At 38.6% G+C, this 25,537-nt stretch overlaps 1 protein-coding gene across 13 annotated transcripts in view; it reads right to left on the reverse strand.

The window, feature by feature from the left end:
* Positions 1 to 357: 357 nt before the first annotated feature.
* The window catches only part of CDKAL1 (CDKAL1 threonylcarbamoyladenosine tRNA methylthiotransferase), a 424,762-nt gene continuing 399,582 nt past the window's right edge, over positions 358 to 25,537 (reverse strand). For all 13 annotated transcript variants that reach the window (XM_074575804.1, XM_074575806.1, XM_074575810.1 and 10 more), the window contains one exon: positions 358 to 1,067. In XM_074575804.1, the coding sequence (XP_074431905.1) occupies positions 861 to 1,067 (207 nt within the window). In that variant the 3' untranslated portion in view covers positions 358 to 860. The remainder of the gene's footprint in view (positions 1,068 to 25,537) is intronic.

Here is a 25,537-nt window from a genome sequence, read left to right on the forward strand (position 1 = left end):
GCTTGAAGAAAGTAATTAGAAATCTGCAGCGTGCAAAATGTAACCTCCCCACTAACTGAGCAATGCTGTCTTATATACAGCATGATCCAATGCACGGCCAATACTAGATTCACATTTAGTTCTCTGAGCATTATACTAAATCTATAGACCGTATTAAATCCATCTGTTGACAGAACCCTTAACCATAACCCTTAACCAGAACTCCATCTTCCCATTCAATGATAAAAACCCAACACCTTTAAAACTATTTCCAGGTAAAAAATAATTCTTGTTGTATTAACAAAACCTAGTAACGCATTGTGAAGTTGAGAGAGGCAAGATGGCAGGCCAAAAATTCTTTCAGACATGATAGCAAAATCAATAGCAACAAATGACAAACTTTAATGGCCCAGCAGTGCTTAATTCTAATGTAAAAAGACACATATCAAAACATCAGACTGCATTAAGCAAAATCTTTAAGAAAGCTTTAAATGTTCTGCCCATAAATGATCACCAACATTACTCAATGGAAAGATGTCTTACAAACTTCATGAGTTTCCTGCATGCAATTTTACCCGCTACAGCAGTTACAAAAAGAGTAAGCAGTGCTAACGTTGCATCGTTTTGGAAAAAAGAAGAGCAAAGATGCAACAAACTGTTCTGCTAACCAAGGATCTCAAATTTTGTCAAGATAGGCCGCCCTAGAGCATATTAACATTCTCTCCTATGAATGACAGGAAAGGCATAGGGTGAGTACAAATTATTGCTCAATTTATATTAGCTTTTCTTTAAAAAAAAAAAGAAAAGAATTGTAGGTAAAAGTGTTTCCTTTGAAGATTTTAAACAGCAGTTTTATTGTTTTCATAAAAGCCTCATTCAGTTCACAGTTCTGTTTTCATTCCTCTGTAGTAAAACATAACAAGAACTGCCAGCAGAGCCAGGCTGACAGACAGTATCTTCACTCCACCTCCTTCTTGTTGCCATGGGAGCTGCAAAGCCATCCACGACCTGGGCTGTGTTTTTATTGGGATCTCAGCAGAAGGGTGTGCTTTCCAGTTTGTGCCATTCTGTGCTGCATGTCTGAACTCCTGTGAAGAAATGCACATATTGAGATTGAAACGGTGTTACGTATTTCTCATTGTACATTCCAAATGCAAATAAAACCTTCTCTTTATATTGAGGTTGAAATTTATATCCCTTTTCAAGACAAACAACAATTCAACCTGCACTGCAGCACGTCATTGGTTTTTCGTACAGAAATCTGACCAATGCCACACAAAGTAAATCTTTCAAATGAAATTAAACTGCCAAATCAATGAAGCTGTTAGCAACAGAAACAAATCTCCAGACCCCAATGTCATCAGAGTTGTTTGATGATTATTTTTTTTATTTGATTGTTTTGCCGCTATCTCACTACTCTCCCATTTTTGCCTTCTTCAAAAGAAATGTCTAACCAGTGATAAAGGGGACCACAACACAACAATCCCTTGCACAGCAGGGCTCTTCTAAAGTCAATCATCGTCTCCTGGTGTGCCAGCTCAGTGGTGCTTGAAAATCCTCCCACAGGGCTTTTCCTTTCCCCTGACCCCCAGGAGGCAGCTGTGCTAAAACACTCACCTTCTCATTCAGCATATTGAATCCGAGTTCCCTGCTGCGCCCGCCATTACCATCCTCAACCTGACTGCAAGCACCAAGGTCCCCCAACAATATGAGGACTTTTAACTGCAGCCCAAGTTACAGATGTTGAGTCACTAATTCAGCTGAAAACCCAAGTGGAAAGAATAAGAAACTCTTCCCTCTTGCCATCTTGTTTGGTTCAGCACACTATCATTGTACATACTCAAAAGTAAAAACATCTACAAAAACTGTAATCTGATGACATTCGCAAGAGGCTTAAGCGGTAAAGGTGTAATTAAACAAAGGTGTAATGATCTTGCATCATAAAATTCAATATTTCTGTTCGTCATTTCTTTTTTCCGCCCTCTATTTCAGTAATCTCTCAGGAATTCAACTGAGCCCAGCTGGATTTTTAATTGGTTTGAAATTTTAAACCTTAAAAATTAAAAACCTTAAAAAAGGTTTTGGGGTAATCCATTGTATTTTTTTCCCTTTACATTATGTATAAAGTAAGTCAGGGACCCAGCAAATACCTGTCTGGATAATCTTGTATTTCCAAGCAGCTGAAACAGGGTCACATGAAAATACAGATCAGATGCCCAACTCCCGCTTTTACCAAATGTATTTCTGGGCAAACTCAAAGAAATACCAAAGCTCCAAGAGAGGTGCCTGCCCATGAAAGTGTGACAGCACAATTGAAGCTGTCTGTAACTGCCTCCTGTTTTCCATTTCAGGAATCAGCTCCATTATAGTAATTGTAGAAGGAAAATAATGATTACTACTGGTTAGGTAAGTAAGCATCAAAGGGCAAATGACAGCCTGGTGTAAGTGCTATTCTAACATCTGAGCTATTGTTAATTTAGATCACAGTTCACACAGGCAAAGGGTTACCGAACAAGTGACCTATGAAATGAGGATGACTTCTTATATATATGGCACCCAGAAGACCATCAACCGGGTAAAGAGAAGAAAAGGAAACAGGAAGCAAATTGGGGCGTAGTTCTCTGCAGCGTAGGGCACAATAACAACACTACTCCAGGACTTCAGTCTATATTGCGCAGAATATGTTAGCTTCATCAAAAACTATGAAACTGCTTCTTATTGTTAAGTTACTAATTACAAGAAATTCCTAAGGCATCTGAAATTTTAGTAACTGGTCACAGCTGTATTAGCACCCCAAATCAAAGCTGGTTAATCTTTGCCTGCAGAATAAACTGGAAACCACATAATATTAATGATTTTTTATATATATGAATCAAAACTCATTTACAATTTATTCTTTCTAGACTTTTAGAAAGCCTTTCTTTTCTTCACAGGTCTCACAAATCTCTACCAATTTGTGCATAATTTGTGGTCATGACCCGATTTTACATGTATCATTGGTATGTTAACAGTAAGGCTAAGGTGATTTAAAAGAATGGATAAGGCTGTAAAAATATCAATACAATCGAAGACTGATTTATTATGATATTTAATTTTCACCAATTCATGACTTAAAATTTGGCTGACTAAAATCAGACTCCCAATTACTTATTAAATATTTCTACATAGCTTGATAATCAAGGAAGTCCTCAATATTTAGTTGCACAACACTAGATGCTATCCCTTAGAAAACAGATAAAAAGGGCCAGTGCCTCATAAAGGACTACGTAACTTTCTTCTCAATGCTCCTCCTCTTCCAGGAGAAGGAATGCTCCTCCTCTCCTCCTCTTCCCTGAGACTGGGAACCATAGAATGGTTTGGGTTGGAAGGGACCTTAAAGATCATTCAGTTCCAACCCCCCTGCCATGGGTAGGGACACCTCCCACTAGACCAGGCTGCTCAGAGCCCCATCCAGCCTGGCCTTGAACACCTCCAGGGATGGGGCATCCACAGCTTCTCCGGGCAACCTGTTCCACTGCCTCACCACCCTCACAGTAAAGAATTTCTTCCTAATATCTAATCTAAAGCTACCTTTTTTCAGTTTAAAACCGTTACCCCTTGTCCTATCACTAGACTCCCTCATAGAGTCCCTCCCCATCTTTCCTATAGGCCCCCTTTAGGTACTGGAAGGCTGCTCTAAGGTCTCTTCTCTGGGCTGAACAACTCCAACTCTCTCGGCCTGTCTTCACAGGAGAGGTGCTCCAGCCCTTGGATCATCTTTGTGGGCCTCCTCTGGACTTGCTCCAACAGGTCCATGTCCTTCTTATGTTGGGAGCTCCAGAGCTGGATGTAGTACTCCAGGTGGGGTCTCACCAGAGTGGAGTAGAGGGGCAGGATCACCTCCTTTGACCTGCTGGCCATGCTTCTTTTGATGCAGCCCAGGATGTGGTTGGCTTTCTCATTAATTTTGATCATTAATAGCCTATACTGTTTTTTTTGGTTACCATATTGTTTTTTTAAACCTCTCTTGCAACACGGAATGCATATGAATTAAGTAGTGCTGCATGCTGCTAGTAGGACAGAATGGCAAAAGAGATTTTAGCATAGTTTATAACCATGGGGAACGCCACTGTCCCCACAGACAGTTGTCACACTGCTATTTCATCTCAGTAAGTCAGCGAGTAAAGTTGCAAGCCCTATTTCCTCCTTACTTTATCATATTTCCCATAAATTAGATGATCATACTGATACACTGAACTCATTTGTTATGTTCTTTCTGTAGATGAGATTTCATCTTACAGTATTTTTGTCATATTGAAACTTAACTGGGTTGGAGGTACAGTTCTCACAATTTCACTATGCGTTTGTTTTCCTTCTATCTTTTATGTTTTGAACTCTGATGCATTTTTTTCTTCTGGTAGTCACATTTTCTAAACTGCTCAAAACTTTCAGATTTTTGCAGCATCTCAGATGATGTAAGAGACTGTCAAGCACCTTACACCAGAAGTTTTTCTTTCAATAAATGCATGCATGAAATACTACTCCTATTACCTTGCTAACCTGAATTCTTTACAAATTTTCTCATGGATTAAACTGTTCTTACATTTACACAAAGATCACAATTTGGAAACTAAAGTGACCCTTTTCTTTAAGATGTACTTCACAGCTTATCACTTAAAACACTGCTGCATTTCTATTTGATAATGTCTATCTCTTCAGATGATCCCGCCAAATATTTTCTTTCAAGAAAAGTAATGAATATGTTCATCTAATCCATGTTTTCTAAGAACTACTGTCTAGTTTGCCCCAAAATTCTGCCTTGCAACACTGATGCATGGGTAAGACCACTGGCTTCCTTGAAAATTTCCGTCATTATTGCCACAGAAGATGCATGTGTAAAAAAGGGTACATCTGGTTGCCTGCAACTGAAAGGCTCCTTTAGAAAATGGCAGTCTTTTGTCCGCCCTGCAATTCGTACAACAGCTTTTAAAACCAGGATAATCTCTCAGAGACACCTGCAGGTAGATGCCTCTTCCTAAGAGTCTGTTGGGCAGCTCTGTAAGACACGGCATAAAACTCCGTGGGAAGAGGAAGAGCTCTGCTGAGCTGACTACGTTCTTGCACTCTCTTAAGCCTGAGCTAAGGGCTGAGTGGCCCTCACTGCAGTCTGGACAACAGTGAAGTGCCAGCCTGGAATATAATTGGTTCTTACTAACATACAAGTATCATATTACCAGCTGTGCTAGTGAAAACCACTGTATATATATTTTTATTTGGGAAAAAAGTCCTTCTGTAGACTCTGAGGAACTAGTTTTCAGGTAAAGTATACAGTATATATTGTGGTGTATGTTGCACGCACAGAGAAGGAGAGAAGAGGATGAGTCTACAGAAACCAAAACTAACACGAAGCCTCCTAGGGTAGATAAGGCAAATTCAAAGAGCTTCTTTGAGCTGTCATATGAGCTTCAGAGTTTGCAATACTGTATTGCTGTATTCTGAGACCCTCTCATACATGTTCTTTTCCCTAAAGCTTTCCATATACTGTGCCTTGAAGAGCTGTCCAAGACACCTGCAGAAAAGATCTTTCACGTTGCACGGGAAGGGGAGTTCTCCACAGAAAACTAAGTTTACGAGAGCCCTTTCATGCACCTATGCTGTAAAAAACCTGGGTGGAGGCAAAGGTCTCATTTGTTGAACTAGCAGTTACACCGGTCCACTCCCTGCGCTCCCACTTCACAGAAGTATTAATTCGGAAAGGCCCTTATTTGTATCGCTAGATAAAATATTTGCAGTGCATTAGCTTTTCAAGGAAATCTTCAAGGCGTTTCTGTAATATTCTGAACTGATACAACTGGTGATATTTACTATACACAATTACTAGTCAAGAGTGCAACAGTTTCTTAAGCTGAGCTCAGAAGTAACACTTTTGCAGCTGCAAGACTCAGGAAGATTAGCATAATGCTTCAGTTCAGTGGAATTGAGAACTAAATCCAAAGCCTCTTTTACCCCAAAAAATATTTGGAGGAAATCCTAAGGTAAAGAAGTTCCCAGAAATATGCGTTTATACTAATTTAAGTCTTGATAGGCCATAAACTCTTTGGTAGCCTTGTTAATAAGGAGCATTGCTCTCACTAAAAAGGAGTGCAATGAAGGAAAAGGTACTCTAAGATTGAAACCTACATACTATTAATCAAAATGAGAGGAGGAAGGGAAATTATCAAACTGAAATGCAAAGACAGACACTTTGAGCTAAGCATCTTGTATTTCCATGGAGGCAGCCTTTCATCTTGTTTTGGCAGCCACAAAGTAAACACAAGACTTTGCTAATAAGGTCTAATATAAATTATTAAACCATCTAGTGTATGATCAAATGCATTTCAGATTATTTTTTGAATAATTCTGCCTTGACGACTGCCAGGAGTAATATATTTTGTGTACTCTTGCACAGACCCATTGATTGCTGTCTTTCTGAAGCTCCAGTCCCAGACTTAAACTGCTGTGCATGAAAGAAATACATAATCACATCAAAACGTAAGCTTTGGCATCTGTCGATCACAGCCTAGCTTTTTGTAAGATCTCACTTCATGTTAGTCAACGAAGACATGAGAGCAACTCTTTAGCTCTGAGCTGAGGTTTTAATAGATTCAAAACATTTCTTACATGCAAATTTCTTTTATGGCTCAGGGGCACTGTTAGAGCTTGAAGTGTTAGCTAACTGCTGTGAAAAACTACTTGGCTGAGCATATCTCTAGATAAATTAGACTTCTGAATTTTTTAGCCCAACCAAGTACATTTTACACACTTGTACTACAGGTTTAAAAATACGGACTTTTATATATGCACAACAAGTCTGTGTGACAAATTAAAAGAAAACATGTTAAAATATGCATTACATATCCTACTGCGCCATTTGAAACTCTGGGCTATTACACTTTGGAGGCATTTTTCAAATTTAAAAAACAAACAGTTACCGAAGGTCACATAGACTACACATCCAAAAAATATGTAAATTAAATTTTATTGAATAGTTCCGCAAGACACATTTAGTTCTGTAGGTATTAAGAGAGCTCCTTTGATATATTAGTTATGAAATTCTAACAGCCTTCTGCAAATGTGGAATGCTGGTCTTAAAGTAGAAAATAAATGGCATACAAAATATTTTTTTCCAATGGAATTAACACGATAATTCCCATAATAAGCATCCCTGACACCATGTATTCCAGTGAATGCAGTGCTATGCTGTTAAGCGGAAACGCTGTCTACAAGCATGCTTGTCTCAGATGTTATCAGCTGTACACCATTCCTAGGAAATCACTGATTCCAAATACACGTGGAGTTTACTTACCCATTTTAGGAAATGGGAAACCTTGAAAAAACAAATAAAGCAGCCAGGTACTTTTGCAAAGGATTTTCACATTGTTTCTTCTTTTCGTGTGCATATATACATATGTGTTTGTGTATGGGTGTGATGTATGACTGTATGCTTTAATATATAAGTAAGGGATGAGATACAGAAGAACTGAGATGAAGGATAAATACAAATTTATTATTAATTTCTCAGTAAATGGTCAGAGTCTTAGCAGTAATTAGGATTCTTAATCTGTTAACCCCAAATCATTACCACTGAAGTTATAGCAAGAAAATAAATTAATCAAAGCATCTTGCAAATAGCAGCAGTCACTAAAACTGTCTTACTGTCTGTCATAGGATCTTAAGATAATTCAGACTGCATCTGGTCCATCCTCCTGCTCACAGAAGGGTCAGCTATAGCCTAGTTTGCTCAGGGAATTAATTAGTTGGGCTTTGAAAACCTCCAAGGATGGAGATTGCACAGCCTCTCTGGGCCTTTGTTCCACTGCTTGACTGTCTTCATGGGGAAAATATCTCTCTTCATATCCAGCCTGAACCTCTCGTTTCCACTTATGCTCACCGTCCCTCGTCCTCCCACATGCACCACAGTGAAGCACTTGGCTCGGTCATCTCAATAACCTTCCCATAGGCACTAAGGGGCTTCTGTTAGGGTCTCCTGAAGCCACTCCTTCTCCAGGCTGGAACAAGCTTGGTCCCTCAGCCTCTCCTCACAGGCCAAGTGCTCCAGTCCCTGACCATCTCTGTGACCCTACGCTGAACTCGTTCCAGTTACCAATACGTAATTTATATCAAGATCGCCACACATGACCCAGTCAAGTCAGGTCAGCAATACTCCTTGCAGCCGGACCACAGTCAAACACAAGCATAAAATACATTTAATAATGGGAGGATATAGAGATTGATTTACCATAAGTTCAGCTGCATCAAATCTGACAGTTTCTTACAGGTTTGTCATCCCTTATGGAGATGATCTTTAACTAGGTCCTACCCCTGACCTGCATAGTAAGTCAGCAAAATCTTTTTTCTTTCCCAGTAACATTTGCATCGTCTGTCTGATTCCTTTGCTCAGCGTAGAAAAAAGACCTTTCCCATTACTCGGTGACCTCTCACCTTGATTACTACTACAATGTCCTCCTATTTGTCCTGTTTTCCTTCTACTTCTTCCCATTTCTCTCCTGCATCATCTGACCATATCACCACTCCTAATAAACAAAAGCAGAGATGCCGATAGGAACACAAATTTGGAGCGACATGACATATTATGACTTTCTGTCCATGTCACACAGATGCACCTCTGGCACTTCCTCCTCCTACATTAACATTAAATTCAAACTTTAATATTCCCATGTAAGAGTATAAAAGAAATAAATTATCTCTCTGTAAGTTACTGTACTTGAACTTCCCACCATTACTGTAAGGCTCCAGTGGTATTTTTCTTGGCAGACAGCTCTCTGCTTTCTTCCACGTTCTTACCGAAGGGTAGGTAGGCCCTTGCCTACCCACTTCTTTTTCCTCCCCTAAGTAGTCTTTAAGGATTACTCCCTCAATGAGCCCTCAAAATTCATAATGCAGTTAAAAGCTAGACAGAAGCCTGAGTAACTGGGGCTTATTAAATGACTTCCTGTTTGATGTACACTTTGAGGAGGAGGAAAACAACCCAAAAGATCGACTAATAAAAGAAATAAAAAGAGGAGAAACAAACAACTAAGAAGACACAAGCCAAAAACACCTCCAAAATGTTTAAAACAGTCTTGTGCTGCTTTCCATTATACTCGCTTGTTGTAGCTTGTTTCTTTATATTTACCTAGAAATGCTTCCAGCCAGGAGTTGACTCTTTTTTTTACATATTTGTATTTTATGCTGCTATTAAACTTAGTGACTCAGTGTCCTCCCACTACACAAATAATGCATTGATGAAATAAGCTGTCACCCAAGGTCAGAAGCAACGTTTTGAAAAATAGTCAGTGTGATGTCTGGATTCTGAGCAGGTTTTTTTTTGTTTTTTTTTTTGTTTTTTTTTTTTTACATAAAGTGTGGGGGGTGTCAATCACCAGGCCAGAAACAAGTGCCGTGCAAACTGGCATTCCAGCTAGCACTTGCAACCACAAGAGAACGGAGAGAGTTTGTGATTCAAAAATCACAGTTGTCCAAGTAATGACTTGAAATGAAGAGTGAACCTAGCAGCACAATGTGGACAAATTCAGGATGGGGATCTGTCACTATTTATTTCCCTGTGCACAGCACAGTTTTATGAAGGAGATGGCAGGTGCTTGCTCTGGGCACTTATCTGGTAATTAGTTGGCTAACAGACAAATCTGTTTTCTAGAGATCACCAGCAGAGGCTTCACGGCTTTGAAAATACATTACAGTGAATTACAGGATGTACATTTACTTGTAATAACACTAGATACCATTTTTCAGTGTGCATAGCATGGCCTGTCTTAGTAGATATCATTCCACAGGATTCCAGCTTGCTCCTTCTTTAAAGGATCATAGAGATATTTTTTTTTAGTAAGTATTTTAAGGTTGTGTTTACAATACAACAATTTTCCCAGTTTGGGAAATGGGATCCAAATTTTTTTGGATAATGAAAAAATAACAAAGAGCTAGCAGTATGTGAATGTTTAAAGATTGTTCTACAAATGAGATTATTAAGTGAAATACAATATACTTTTTCCATAGCACAAGTCTTCAGAGACCATCACCTTTTTGCTTTCCTTTTAAATCTTGAAATAACAATGACAATTGTATGGAGGTTAACGTTAGCTACAGGCAAAGACACAAAAGGTTTCCATCACAAAGAGTACCCCAGTAAAATGAATAGCTAGATCTGAAAATATATATTCATGCCACAAGAACCATCAATACAACTGAATGATACTCACGTATCAACAGTGAAATGAGTAATACTGCTTTTACTTGGAAGTGAACTCTAACAGTATATATTAAAACACTATCTTTAAGAGGAGTTCTATAGTCCCAAATGGTAGAAAGCATAAAATAGTAAAAGCCTTTCTAACTGTTATTTGCAGAGACCACTGTGATAAATATCCAAGAAACATCTCAAGAGACATTCTCTCTCAAAATCAGGAAAAGCTTTTAAAGATCTTTCACATGGAGCAAAGTAGAATAAACTGATAAATGTACATATTCTTGGCTAAACCCTTCCCCTTGATCCTAGAATATGTCATAATCCTGAATTTATGCTGTTTTCATTTATTCCTACAGAGCCAAGCATTACAAATGGAATGTTCCACTGAGACTTCAACATTGTATTATCAGACAATCACAGAGACAAAGGATATGGCCCTTCTTACACTTTGACCTCATGGATAATAAACATGGCATAAAATGAGCATTATTAATATTTAGGAATTATACTAGTTTCCAGAGTTTCAAATTTCACACCAGGAGGTAGCTGTGGGATGGCTCTATATGCCTCGCTCGTTTTACAGGTAGAGAAACAAAGAAAATTGAAGTGCCTCCAGTGCCATAATGCAAGCCAGAAATCAGATCTCTACAATTTCTGTCTTAGGTTCCAGTTGTCACCAGAAGCCAACATGGCCTCTAAAATCTTTTACCTCTATCAAGTTTACGTTTTAAACACATTTTCTTAAAGGTAGGCAATGCCCTAGTATGTAGTCTCCTGTCAATTTCTCCTACCTTCATTTTCCCAGACTTTTCTGCCCAGTGTTAAACACTTTCAGTTCCTGGGACTGTAGATGCTCACCAAGCACAGCTGGAATCAGATCTTGGCTAAAAGGTGCATTTCATGCAAGTCTGACATTTAACAGTTAACAAAGTGTGACTGATCTTGACCAACTTTGTGGGTTCAGTGATAATACAAAGGTTTTCTTTTTATATTGTCATGGCCTCTTTCTTTTAAGTATCCTTAGTTGTTTTAGGAGGTCTCCCACAGTGCCAGTTAGCATACTTTTGAGCACCTGAGGGAGTGTCTTGAAATCTGAGTCTCCTTTTTAATTTCACACTCAGTCAAGTTCAACTGCAGTTAATGGATGCAGTTGATGGAGGACTCTCTCATGGAAACATCAAACAATGGTTACTTTCTGTGATTAGCAGGCCTAACTGCTCTAACATAATGTCTGTATCCCCAGTCTCTACAAATGATTCGTCAGCCCTTCTCCACAATAAAGATTACATGAGAAAAAATCTTTCTTGGCTTGCTGTGTATTTTATGCTAGATAATCATGATAGCACCTTGGCACTCTGTCTAAGACATCAAAGAATGGTAAGTATCCAATCTACAGGCTGTAACGAATATCTACCCTCAGGAGAGCATTTGTATCGTTCAGAGGGTGGTCTGACTAGACAACCAACTTCTGTATCTGTAAAGGATTGAAGTGCATAAGCATGAACTTGCGCGCTACCATGCTCAAACACTGGCAATCTGTACGACAGCTAAGAGCCTCCAATGACTCCACTGGACCTCAGTCTTCTCCCACACAGGTTTTACATGGTGTTCTCTATCAGGTTATATCTGATAATTCCTAAGATTAGCTCAGGAGGAAAAAATCAGTTCCTCTGGTATTAACCATGAAGTAACAAGTACTGATTTCCGCTTTTTCTTTGAGGCTTCATACCCTGGAGTTAGTTTCTCTTAAACGCTGAACAGTCACTGCTGCAATTTGCTTGAACACACGCTATGAAATTTTAATAATTTGTAAATATCTAGTTCCAAGCATTTTAAACTGACCACCATCAAATTTGTTCACTACACTAACTTTCTAGCAAATGCTTTGAACATCTGCTCCATCTTCATCCATGAAATGGGAAGACGAAAGCTGCATTTCAGGAGGATAATGTAAAAATAAACTTTTTACTGTTTCTGAAGCACTCAGAAATTTAGTTACGGGGGTCATAAGAAAGGTTAGAAAGAAATTAATAACTCCCTTGAGAGCGAGATTTAAACAGCATGTAGCAAATAACACTGCTAACACTGCTATTACACAATGAACAATAAAGAGGAAAAATAGCTAACAATAGCTTATTAAATGAATAGACTCAGCTCTGTGCACAGAAGGAAACAAATCTCTGTGTGTGTGTGAAAATGGTGCATAAGCACATAATTAAAGGCTGAAACATTATATGGTTGGCATTTACATGGAAAAGAGGAACTGAAACTCTAGAATTTCCTTAGTTCAGAGTACTTCACTTCACACTCCAAATAATTTGTGTACATATGTAGTACGTGAGAAATATCATTCTTAGTTTCTTCTTATTATCTCATATTATAGGTCTTCAGTGTCATTGCGGTGTTACGCTTTTCTCTGTTTAGAAAAGGACACTGGTCTGTAGAACACAACTCATGATATTTTAATACAGCTTTCTTTGGTGTTTTGTTATTGCTTTTGTCTCTTGGTGAATACAAGTATTAACTGAAATTGACTCCACGCGGTGCCCTCAATTCCATTTCATTATCCCTGTCCAGCCTAGTAACTTTTGAACCTACACACTCACTCCAACAATAGAAGAGCAATTCAGTAAGTTTTATAAATGTCAAAGGCTGGTAGAAAAAATGGAGAGATCTAAATCAGTGCTCCTTGAGGGAAAGGCCAAAGCCCAGCCTCGACAATCTGTTTTTTGCCATCACCCTCCTGACGAATCTGTACTCCTATAACTACATATCACAGGCAATAGTTGCACAGACCACCGGTAACACGTTTTTGTCCACGGGGCAGGAAAAAACGTTGCTGTAGAAACATGGAAGGCATCAGAGGTCCAAAAGCATGGGAAACCAGGCTCTACCTCTGTGAATGCAGCTTTCTTGTACAAAGTCTGTCTCTGCTTCAGAGTGCTTCAAAACTAAATGCAAGACCAGATGAAAACTGATAAAAAATAAATATGAAAGGGAGGGAGGTGGTACTACTTAGCACGGGGAACAGTGATTCAACAAACTAGCTTGTTCCTACGTACGGAGAGTCTGCAGTTCCCACTTCTCCCCACCTCTTCACAGCCGAGAACCTACCTGATTGGATGCTACTATTGTACAGCAATACAGGATACAGGAATGATTTTACGCAGTAAACTGTTGCAAAGGTATATCTTCTACTTTTCAGATTTGCCACGTTAGGCCTAAATTAAAATGGTAATGAGCTTTTATCAGCAGTCGCGGGCCATTTCGCTGTAAGTGAGGAAAAGGTGAGGTTCTTATGACAGATTCGCAATCTTTGAAAGGAGTTTCACTCACCTCTATTTCTCTGAAATCCATAAAATCTTTCCTAAAATTAGGTAATACTAAAATACACTGCTTTCAGGAAAAGAAATTAAGGAAATCTGAGATAAACATAAATAAAACCCAAGACAACCTGAAAATGGCAAACATATTCAGGGGCCTAGAGGGGTGAGATATGCAAGCCAACAGGATGATAACTATGGGCCTTAACCTAGTCTTTAACAAATTGATGGGTTTGGATTTTAAAAGGCTTGATGTCTCCATACTACACACTACCACAGTTTTTTTAATGACACTAGATACTTTTCCAGGCATAACTCTAATTCATTACTTTCCAGCTATTAAGAGCTACGCATCTGGCTTTCCCCTGTGGTTCTGTGACAATCTGATTATCCTACAGAATCTTAAGCACTCCTCACTGAAAAAATAATGAACTAATGTTTCTTTAGACAGAAATTCATGTTGAATAGTTGAAAAAGGAAAAAAATTCCTGTCATTCTAAGCACTACTTCCATTACTTTACCAAATTAAAGTTCTTGTATTTAGAAAAAAACCTATCTGTGTCAGAAATGGATATTCACAGCCATCCTTTTTGTATGATAATTATGTTATCTGCACTTATCAGAGATTTTGTATGTGAGAATTGCAAAATAGTTTCCATACGGATAAGATAAAGCACAGTCAGACTGACTGAAATGACTTACAATCACATATGAAGCCATGTCAAAACAAGGATGAGATTTAAAAAAAACCCTCTAGTTCTTATAACAAGACCCTTTCTTGAGGACTAGAAATCCATCTGGCCGATAATACACATAGGTAGTTTTTGTAGCTATGCGATGTTTTGACAAAAAGAGCTTAAATGTACTGCCTACACATCTTTGTTCCATCAAAAGTATTTTCACAAAAAATTTCCAAGCCACCCCAATCCGAAATGGAGCATTTGTTCAAGTTCTGCCACAGCGTGTATATATATATATTGCTATGAAGAAGAATCCGTCAATCTGAAAGCGAAGACATTTAGTGAATAATCTTCTCGTATAATATTGTTTCAAGGACCCCATGGTTATACTGAGACTAAAGAAAAAGAATATTACTTTCCATGTGGCTTTAGCTTTTCATTTTGCATTCGACACCTGGCTCTCCAGCCAGTCACATTTCATTCCTTTCACCATTTATCAATCACACATCCATCTCATGTTGTAGTACATGGGTGGTCCATCCTTTTTGATAGGCCACATGAGTCTACTATGAGCCTTACACTACCATGCCTTGCCAATCACACACCAGACATAAATTCATCATGTAATTAATAGCTAATAGCTCTCCTTCTCTGCACATCACATACGCTCTGACATGTATGACCCTGATGCAGTAGTCACTGGAAAAGAGGGATTAGATAGTACCTAGTGAGGCAGCTGAACTCTTCTGGTGGCTGCAGGTTGTCCCATGCCAGAGGCTGGCCACTTCTGCACTAGTATAATGACAACATGCTCATGCACCTGTGGAGAGGGCTTCTTTACAGACCAAGTCCCACAAAACAGTGTTTCTGCTTGTAAGGCCAGGTAAAAAGGCAAAATGAAAAGTGTCACCACGAAGATGTTGATAGCACAGCAACATCAACATTCATGATAGCATTTGTTGACTTATGTTGAACCAGAAGCTGAGAAATACTATGTTCTTATGGAATGATGAGCTACGTAGGTCAAACGTGGTCTGCCTTCAGGCGCTTAATTATTTTGTGTGAAAAATGCACATTTCTTTTTAAGAAATGTTCATCACTGAAAATTTTTTAAATTCATGATTTACTTTACAAATGATTTGTCAGCCCTTCTCTACAATAAAGACGATGTGAGAAAAATCTGGATTATTTCTTGCATACCTTGATGGCTCAGATCACCATGTAGTTCAACTTTGGTTTTGACTTATATCCTAATTAAAAATGACTTTGTGCCAGTGCTTGTGACCACAACAAATAAAAGCTGAAGCACCACTGAAGTACATATATCTTCCTCACCATAATTCCAAAGTCTGAGGTTTTTACGGTATCTAAGACGGAAGAAATGTGTTCTAGTTTTCCCAAGATCATAATTTTATTATTACACCAAACCTGGGTTGTGATGCTTAATCCAGTAAAAGAAATGAAAGTAAATATGCTGAAATGTGGGCTTGAGTTTCAAACACGGGAAAACTGTGCTTGAAGCCCTCTGACTCTTTTGGAACCTCAAAACATGAACTGTTTCTGATGCACACCTGCAAAACTGCTAAGAGCAAACTCCCAGTGAAAATGATCAACAAGCTTTGGAATCTGTTCCGATGAAAAACAAAGGCGTAATACCGAAAAGACCATACAAACCAATGTAGTGCGAATTTTACTTTAGTGGGAATGTATACAAGATTTGGGCTATCTAGGCTAACCATACCATACCATCACCACAACCTCTCATGCTATACTCTCTAGACAGATCATTCAGTACAATATTTCTCTTTCCCAATGCTGGATAAGACAATTACATCTAATCCTGTCATAGTTTCTGGATTTTAGTTAGTATGAGTGACTTAGCCTGGCACTGGAATAAGTCAGGAGAAAAATCTTTCTTCATCTTTAAGATGGGTGGGGGAATACTTCAAGTCATTTAAATACACAATGGGAAGCAGTCAGGGGAAGGTTATCGAGATTGGTGTACTGTACACTAACCACAGGTAAAGCTGTCTTTGAACAGCTTTAATGAAGTGCTTATATAATTAGTTACTTTTCTAAATGTTTCTTTTACTTAATGGTCTTTGATAAATCCCACAGGAACAGCTTGCTCTGGAACTTGTTACAAATAAGAACTGAACCTAAAGTTAACTAAATTTAAGAGTCAGGTCTCATGAAAACCTTCAATGTAATAGGCAATGAGCCAAGTTTCTTAGAGGTAGAGCATAAACTTTTAAAATTATTATTCCTCTTGTAGTTTGAGAGGACTCCTTCAAAAAAAAAATAATCTTAGATCAGGGGAGAGATTGTAGTAGGAGGGCAAGGGTTTATTTCTGTTGCTGTTTGGTCCAGTAAATCTGCAACAACCTGCTTCAATGGCTAATGGCACGATCGAGACTTTGATCTCATTACATGAAAAGGATCTCGAGAGAATGTTAAACTTGATATGGAATACAGCCTGTATAAACCCAAAGTTACTGTATGCAGCCTTTGAAGAAGCACTAGTTTACTAAGCTTGCTTAGATACTGCAACTTTCTGTGGACTGTCTTTAAGGACACAGTCATTCTAATGTATTCAACAGGGTCACAGTAAGTTATTTGGATATTCTAGTGTAGTTAGGAGCATATCTTTGGTGGACTAAATTTAAGGCTCTGAATTTCACATCCACTTCACCTAAGTATGGCATTTGGATATTTTAAGATACGTTTTCTCCAGTGTAGTCACCAAACAGAACCTCATCCTTATTACTCAATTGTAATTTAAGTTCAGTTAAAGACATGGCCGCTGTAAATTTGCCTTTGAATTTTTAGATGCAGATATCCCCATACACAAAATATAATTTAATACTTATAAAAGCTTAAAAAATTCATTTCTTTCTCCTACTGAAAAGCCTTTTTCTCTTTTTGTTTATCTTATTATACTTGACACCACAAAAAAACTCTAATCTAATGTTACTGACAAGAATATTAAAAACTAATGTAAAACACTATATCCAAATATTATCAAAGTCTGAGTGGAAAACTATGATTATGAGTGGATCTCAGTATTCTACTACTACTCACAATTAATCCTAATATTGCTGGATGAGTTCAACACTGTTTTAATAGATTTGTCAGGATAAAAAATGTTATTTGCAAAATTTATATATATTTTAGTAAATTCTCACTATCATAAAGAGAATCAAGAAGAACACAAAGGATGATTTTTAGACTACTACAAATCTCTTAATCTACTGAGAATCTAATAAAAACTTTTGAACATTTAATAATATTAAAGGATACAGAACACCCTAATTTGCCTTTAATGTAGTTTGCTAATTTCTTTGAAATGAGATACACTTTTTAAACAGTTTTAAGTCAAAAAATAGCTTAATCTCATGACTGTTATTTTTATTTGCCCTCAAAACAATCTCACAGCTAATGAACCCTCTTACTTCGATGGTTTTGGAAACAAATATATTTCTAAGAGGCAGAAGTTAAACACTCCAATACCTTGTATGCGTAAAATCAAATCTCCTGACCTTCCACTTGGTGATGGGGAAAGCTTTATCACCCTTTTAAACCCCTATTTCCTCTCATGAGATCCATGTGCCTTTTTCATGCTATCCCGTTTAAATATTCATGTAGAAAGACTACTACGATTACAGCTTTGATAGATGAAGAGCAGGTAGAAAAATCATCCATCCAAGACATAAATACCTTGTACCTCTGTGTCTTTACTTGCAGGGAAAGGAGAGAGAGAGGGAAGGAATGGAGAGAGTAATACTGCCTACGTGAGCTTTTTGGTGATCTGAAGAATAGTAATAAAAAGAAAAGGGATGACTACTACAAGCAAAGATACAATATATATATGGGCTGAATATCCTTCACCTACCTTTGTATTTAACTCTACTGGAGAGGTATAAAAGTCAAACCTATAATGACTTATGCTGACACAATGAGTTGGAAAGAGATGACCTCCAAAACAAAGGAAAAATTGAGAAAAGTTGTGGCTGCTGCATTTTTTTCTCCTGAAAGCCAATTAAAACTTAGTGAATTTATAAGCCGGTACATTAAATAATAAAGCATTACTAAAAACAAATGCCTTTTGATTTTCTCCAAAGAGTCTGTTCGTTAAAGCTCTGATTGAAAAGAAAAAGTATTTTAAAAGGAACTCCTAAATATTACAGGGAGGGTCAAGTAACTAAAATTAGCATGGCTACACAATTCCAATTTGTCCCTATGCCAAGGGAGAGCAGAACCCACCCACTCATTCTGCAGTGCAGCATCAGCAGGTCAAGTACTTGAAATTACACACAAAAATGGCACAAGTTTTTTAGTGCTTGGAGTTTTACTTCTGGAGGCAGGAGGGGTAGAACGTTTCTGTTTAACCTTCACTCATTCTCCAGAAAATGACTGACAGTTGAGTCATCCCAGTCATTACTATTTCCATTTATTGCATACACTGCACAGGATTAACATAATTATGTAATTTAAAGTGATTAGACAGTGACATTCAGCCAAACAACACTGTCTGTTGAGGAAATGAAAAATAAATAAACTAAAGTTCACCTGAAATGGACTTAAGAGAGCATTTGTTTGAAAAGGGGCTATGTAATACATGTTGTTTCAGCTGAGCTTGGATCACTGTAGTTGAAATTCAGCCCTGCCGAGGGTTGGGCAGAAAGACAACATGCCCATTAAATTGAAGACCTCAGGATAAAATCTACTTGGTGAAGGTCTTATGCTGCCTCTTGGGTTTGCTGCCTTAAATCATCTCTATGTATTCTTACCCTCCATGCAATGCAGAGAAAGCCCAGAACCATAGAATGGTTTGGGTTGGAAGGGACCTTAAAGATCATCTAGTTCCAACCCCCTGCCATGGGCAGGGACACCTCCCACTAGACCAGGCTGCTCAAAGCACCATCCAGCCTGGCCTTGAACACTTCCAGGGATGGGGCATCCACAGCTTTCCTGGGCAACCTGTTCCAGTGCCTCACCATCCTCACAGTAAAGAATTTCTTCCTAATATCTAATCTAAATCTACCCTCTTTCAGTTTAAAATCATTACCCCTCATCCTATCACTACACTCCTTGATAAAGAATCTCTCCTCGTCTTTCTTGTAGGCCCCCTTTTAAGTACTGGAAGGCTGCTATAAGGTCTCCCCGGATCCTTCTCTTCTCCAGGCTGAACGACGCCAACTCTCTCAGCCTGTCCTCACAGGAGAGGTGCTCCAGCCGTCTGATCATCCTCATGGGCCTCCTCTGGACTTGCTCCAACAGGTCCATGTCCTTCTTATGTTGGGGGCCCAGGAGCTGGATGCAGTACTCTAGGTGGGGTCTCACCAGAGCAGAGTAGAGGGGCAGGATCACCTCCCTCGACCTGCTGGCCACACTTCTTCTGATGCAGCCCAGGATGAGGTTGGCCTTCTGGGCTGCGAGCACAGACTGATGGGTCATGTTGAGCTTCTCATCAACCAACACCCCGAAGTCCTTCTCCTTAGGGCTGCTCTTAACCCATTCTCTGCCCAGCCTGTATTTGTGCTGGGATTGCCCCAACCCATGTGCAGGACCTTGCACGTGGCCTGTTTGAACTTCATGAGGTTCGCATGTGCCCACCTCTCAAGCCTGTCAAGGTCCCTCTGGATGGCATCCCTTCCCTCCAGCGTGTCGACCATGCCACACAGCTTGGCATTGTCTGAAAACTTGATGAGGGTGCACTCAATCCCACTGTCCACATCACCAAGAAAGGCGTTAAACAGCACCGGTCCCAGTACCAATCCCTGAGGAACTCCACTCATTACTGGTCTCCACTTGGACATCAAGCTGCCGACTGCAACTCTTTGAGCGTGACGATCCAGCTAATTCCTTATGCATCGAGTGGTTCATCCATCAAATCCATGTCTCTCCAATTTAGAGACAAGGATGTCATGCAGGACAGCATCAAACGTTTTGCACAAGTCCAGGTAGGCAATGTCAATTGCTCTTCCCTTATCCACTAACATTACAACCCCATCGTAGAAGGCCACCAAATTTGTCAGACATTATTTGCCTTTAGTGAAACTATGTTGGCTTGGATCAATGAACTGAATGTTTTGGATCAATGAACTACCTTTTATTCCAGTTTGCTAGTTGTCAAATAATTGTTGGCTAAATTAAAATGTTGCTAGAATTAGAGAAGATAAGGCTGGAAACAAACTTAAGAGGTCACCTAACTCATACCCATAACCCAAGGCAGCTGGCCTACATCTCAAGCTTTTTCACAGATATTTGCTAAGCATGTTCCTAAAAACTAGTATTGATTAAAATTCCCCAAGCACTACAGGAGATCCAATCCAGCACTTATCTAAACCCAGCAAGAAAAATCTATTCTGCCCGTAAGAAAGAATCTATTGAATCCATCCTGAATTTCCGATTCTAAGCTGAGAAATGTTGGGCTATCAAGTAGAAGGAAAATTCAAATCAACCCAAATCCCCAAAGAAAGCCAACATGGTGTGCAGATAATGTGTAGATCATGAAAATCAGTATCTAAGGAACAGCACATAGCAAATGTTTGTCCTTTTTTTAGGGAGAAATGAGAGTTTTGAAGGTCCTTTTAAAAACATTCATAGATGGCATTGAGCTCCACTCTTAGGAAATTTCTCTTTTCTTACATTGACTTTATAGGGACCTTAGTGAAATTACTGAAGAAAACATAAAAAAAAGATTAATTAAGAAAGATTTAACACCATCTTATATGACCTCTATTAACAACCAGCAGGGAACACAAGTAACACATTAAATAAAACAGATTAATACATGCAAAAGCACTATTTGTATGCCTCACGCTACAATCAGTTTTTTCAGAGAAAGAGGGAGAGAGAACAACCAAGACAACAAAAGGTATGTTCCAAAGAATGCAGGAGCACAGAATGCAAGAGCACCAAATATTGCACCATATTTTCATGAAGTATTACCTGAAAAACTATTTTACACAGAAAATGTTCCTTTATCTGTCTGTATATTTATCTTAAATAGAAACTTCCCCACATATTTCTCAAACTTGGACATCATGATGCAAAAAGCTCTTTGTAAAGTAACTTTCCAAGGCAGGTAAAAGGTGTATTTTATTTTACTTTATCTTTCTTCTTTGGAAATTCTGATCTTTCATTAGCATTTCTCAGACTTTCTAAAGTTTCTCCTTCTGTAATTGTATGAAACATTCCTCTCCTCGCACCCCTATGCCATTTTTGATCTCAAATTTGCTTCCTCATTCTCTTTTTTCCCTAAATCTCTAATCTCTAGTTCCTGTTCAGGAACCAAGTTTTCCACCACTTTGACGCTCCAGTGTATGTAAAAACTGTGCTTAATAATAACTTCAGTTTTACACACGTCTTCCACATTTCTTTCCAAATCCTTGAAGGAAGTTTCCAATACAGATATCTCAATTCTGCTACGATTTCTTTCATTTCTGTTCCAGCAGAAGATACTTTCTTCCCCCTTCTCCATTTTATTTTGCCCGCAAGTGAAGCACCCTTTCTACCTGAGATCAGAGAGTTCCCTTTAAGCTATGCTTTGTTGATTCTTCTTTCTGGCAGGCTATAAAGAAGTGTTTGATATATATGCAGCTTTCCTGTTTCCAAACATCAGAAAGAAGGGCGGGTAATGTTTAGAGGTCATCTTTTACTAATGTAACTAGAAAATACCTATGGCTAACTAGGAGACCAGGAGCAGAAAGCTTCTTTGGTAGTATCCAGAAGTACAATGCTACAGTATCGACTGCAAAAAATGAAGGCAGGTTGGAGACAAAAAGGAACAGGCAGACTGACCAAGCAATAGCTTGCTAACTGAAAAACAGTAGGTCTCTCTTCATTTCCTCTGAAGATCCCAATGACTCGAATAGCTATTAGCTTAACGGGCCAACTGTGGATATTATCATGGCCTGGGAGCCATAGAGATATGCACCAAGATCCCACACTCACAAAAGGAGATATTGCAAATGGGTACTGCCAGCAGGAGTCGTTCACAGGGCAAGTGTTAGACACGGAGAACATTATCACGTAAACCAACAGAAAACAGGTAACTGAGAGAAAGATGTGCCTATATTTGCTTGAAAAGAAAGTCACCCATAGATGCATTATGGAAACAGGAATTATGAACATAAAATAATCATGACTACATAATTAAATAGCCTGCTAAAATTATTTTTTTTCTTGCCTTAATTTTCCATCTGATGAAAATTTCCCACCAAAGGCCCTCAAGACTTATAGGGCTTTGACTTTGGCAATGCATTACAATTCTGGCACGTAGCCAGCCTTTTATTTTCATCCCTCAGTCCTTTGGTCTCTTCTTCATATATTTCTCATCTTGCAATATTTTTTTTCCTCTGGTCACAGAACATATGTAAACAACTAGAATTATTTTTGGAGTACAGAAGCATAACATAGTCTGTTTCCATTTCTAACAAGAGATCATATTCTTGCAGATTCTTGGGTTTTTTTTCAATGATTAGGTTCAGGCAAACATTTGTCCGTAAACGGTATATATTTATTAGGTATTTTACTGTAAGCTGCTGAGAAACTGTCAAGATCCCTAAACATGGCCAAATAAAAGAAATAAAAATATTAAAATGTTATTTTAAAATTAAATGATATTCAGACTGTTGACCCACACTGCTGACTTTTCAAAAGTATTTATTATCCACTGACAATGTACTCAGTACTACGTGCATTGCAAACCCACCTCAAAAAATCTCAAAGACTAGTTTACCAGCGCGCTTAAGAACACAGCAGATATTCTAAATTGCTTTACTGAATCTCAAAATGCTGAAGTACATCCTTATTGCTTTGTCAGTTCCAAGTCCACCTCAGTGAAAGGCTATCCCATCTGCAGCATTCACATCTTGTTTTTTTTCCTGTGAAACTTAGCAGAACTAATTCTTGATCAAAGATTTGAAATATTTATTCGCTGGTATTTGTAATTGCAGTTAGTAACTTATGATATGCTTGTTTTGTCTGAATGATTTTTAATGTTACTGCCAATCCTTTTTAATGCCCAGTCCACATACATATATCCTGCTAGATTCACTAGAACAAAATACAGAAATGCCTTTACATGTGTTCATGTTTTATTGATTTCAACTTTCACCTATATATCCTCTGCTATGTATCTTCTAAACATTGTTCTATTACTGAATCAGCAACTGCACATTTTAAACCCAAATAAATCCATAGGAGATCTAAAATTCTGAGTTAATTTAAATTTCCAAATGTGTTAGCCCCCCAAAATAGCCCTCCTGTAGGATTGTGCAATATCATTCACTTTTGAATGGCTTTTATAAAAAATTCGTGCTGAAGTTAAAAAAAAAAATAATATCCTGGCAAACACCTGTGCATTTCAATATTTAGTATGTCCACTACAATCAGTGAGTCTGATCGCTTTTGACAGCTTTTTAACCTGAGCTGCTGACTCCAGCATTCCTCTGTCCTTCCTGTCACAACTTCTGTCACAGAGCCTAATGTTATAGAACGTCAAAACCTTATTCTAAGCCCGTCTACTTAGACACAGTTTTTTCCTTAGAGAATATAATAACTGCTAAGAGATTCTACATCATTAATATATTAATGGCTATACATATTAGGTGTGTTTTTTATATATTGAAAAAGCATGACAAAAATGATATGCTAGAAATATCCTGAATTGATTCTATGAATATTTGTCTGCTTCTTATCTGGCACAGATATACAATCCGTGAATATTTTATGGAGCCTGTAAACTGTCCTTTGCGTGACATTTTCCGTTCCCTCTTTTCCAGTCAAATCTGTTAATTCCAGTTGGTGACCTACTTCTTGTATTTCCTTGGATCAATTTGTCATCCCAGCCATGTGGTCAAAAGGGTAAAAAAAAGGCCCACAATTGTTCCTTCTGACACACCATGTTGCTCCCTCTGAATTCATCAGAAAAAAGTGTTGAGGGACATATAGCAGGTGAGAAAGAGAGCACACAATTGCAGATAAGCTCTGATCTTTTGGAGGTATTACTCATCACAGCATTTTCAGAAGTTTCTTCTTGCTTAGGATGGGTTTGCAGCTTGCTTTGACATCCTCACATTACGGTGCTCTCAATTTTTATAACTTTATTTTTTTAGCCATATGATTAATTTCCTTAAAATCTGTACAGTTTTGAAAGCTTTCACTTCTCCCGTGAACATTCCTCATTAGAGAGAAGTACAGCTGTGATGTATTTTGAAATATCTTTTATTGTGTCCAATGCAAGCTAATGAAAATATTGTTAATAATAGCAAGCGATGCCTAGGGTTCACTACAAAAATAGCATCTTTTTAACTGCTCCAGACTGTCTACAATCACGTTACAGGCCTGACTCAGCAACCTATCCCTCTTCATCATTGTCCTTGCGCAACGTGCCGATCTGTAAGGTGTGCACTGCAGCCCCAATAATTTACACGGTCATTAGGAAAGAGCCAAGGGCTTTGTTGAATGGGAATGGACTGAAGCGTATAAATGTTTTACTGCAGTACAGCCCATTATCACATTCGTTTGATCTACATTACCTCGGTCTACATTTAAATTTGTGTGCTTCTCTGAACTAGCTCTCATCAGGGACCCACAAACATAAAGGAGTTGAGAGGGAAATCCTACCACTGACAGGGTGAGACTAAAAGTCCACTAGAAACTTCCTGGGCACATCAGATAGCACACCAGCTAGAGGATGCTGGTCGGTGCCTAGAAGAGCTTCTGCCCAGAGGACAGCCGCGCTGAGCAACAGAAAGAGCCACCTGGAAGCTGGCTACCCATCCTTTCAAGCCTGGGGATGTAAAGCAGGCCCTAATTCTTGCTCATTTTTGTGCAAAGTGGGAAGGAGAAAGTGAAAGGGCCATATGTTTTCTTTTTTCGCTTCTGTAAGCTATTTTAGGTAACTGTTCCTTCTCTCCATTACATAGTTTGGTAGCTTGACCTAACATAAAAGTTATCCAAGGTTTTTGTTCTGCATGCTGCCCTTCTGAAAATCTGGTGGAGACCCTTGAGATCTTGTTGAAGATCCAAGATCTTCGGCTACTTTTGAGGGAGTACCTGAATACATATGTTCTGAGTTGTCTCATTCATTCCTCAACCTGCCATCTGTACACGTAACAAGCTAGATAAACGGTCATATGACATACGTTGCCCCTTTTGTCTTACTCATAAGCATCTTAAGTTAGAATTACATGTCTTGAGCACATCTACCAGGAAAAGTTTACCAGCAGTCCAACTATACAAAACAACATAAAGAGCAGCTTTTGCCCAACCAAAAACCAACTGTGACTCTTGTGACAAACTGACTTTTTTTCCTGGGAACC

Source organism: Larus michahellis, chromosome 2 (genome assembly GCF_964199755.1).
Source record: "Larus michahellis chromosome 2, bLarMic1.1, whole genome shotgun sequence".
NCBI lineage: Eukaryota > Metazoa > Chordata > Aves > Charadriiformes > Laridae > Larus > Larus michahellis.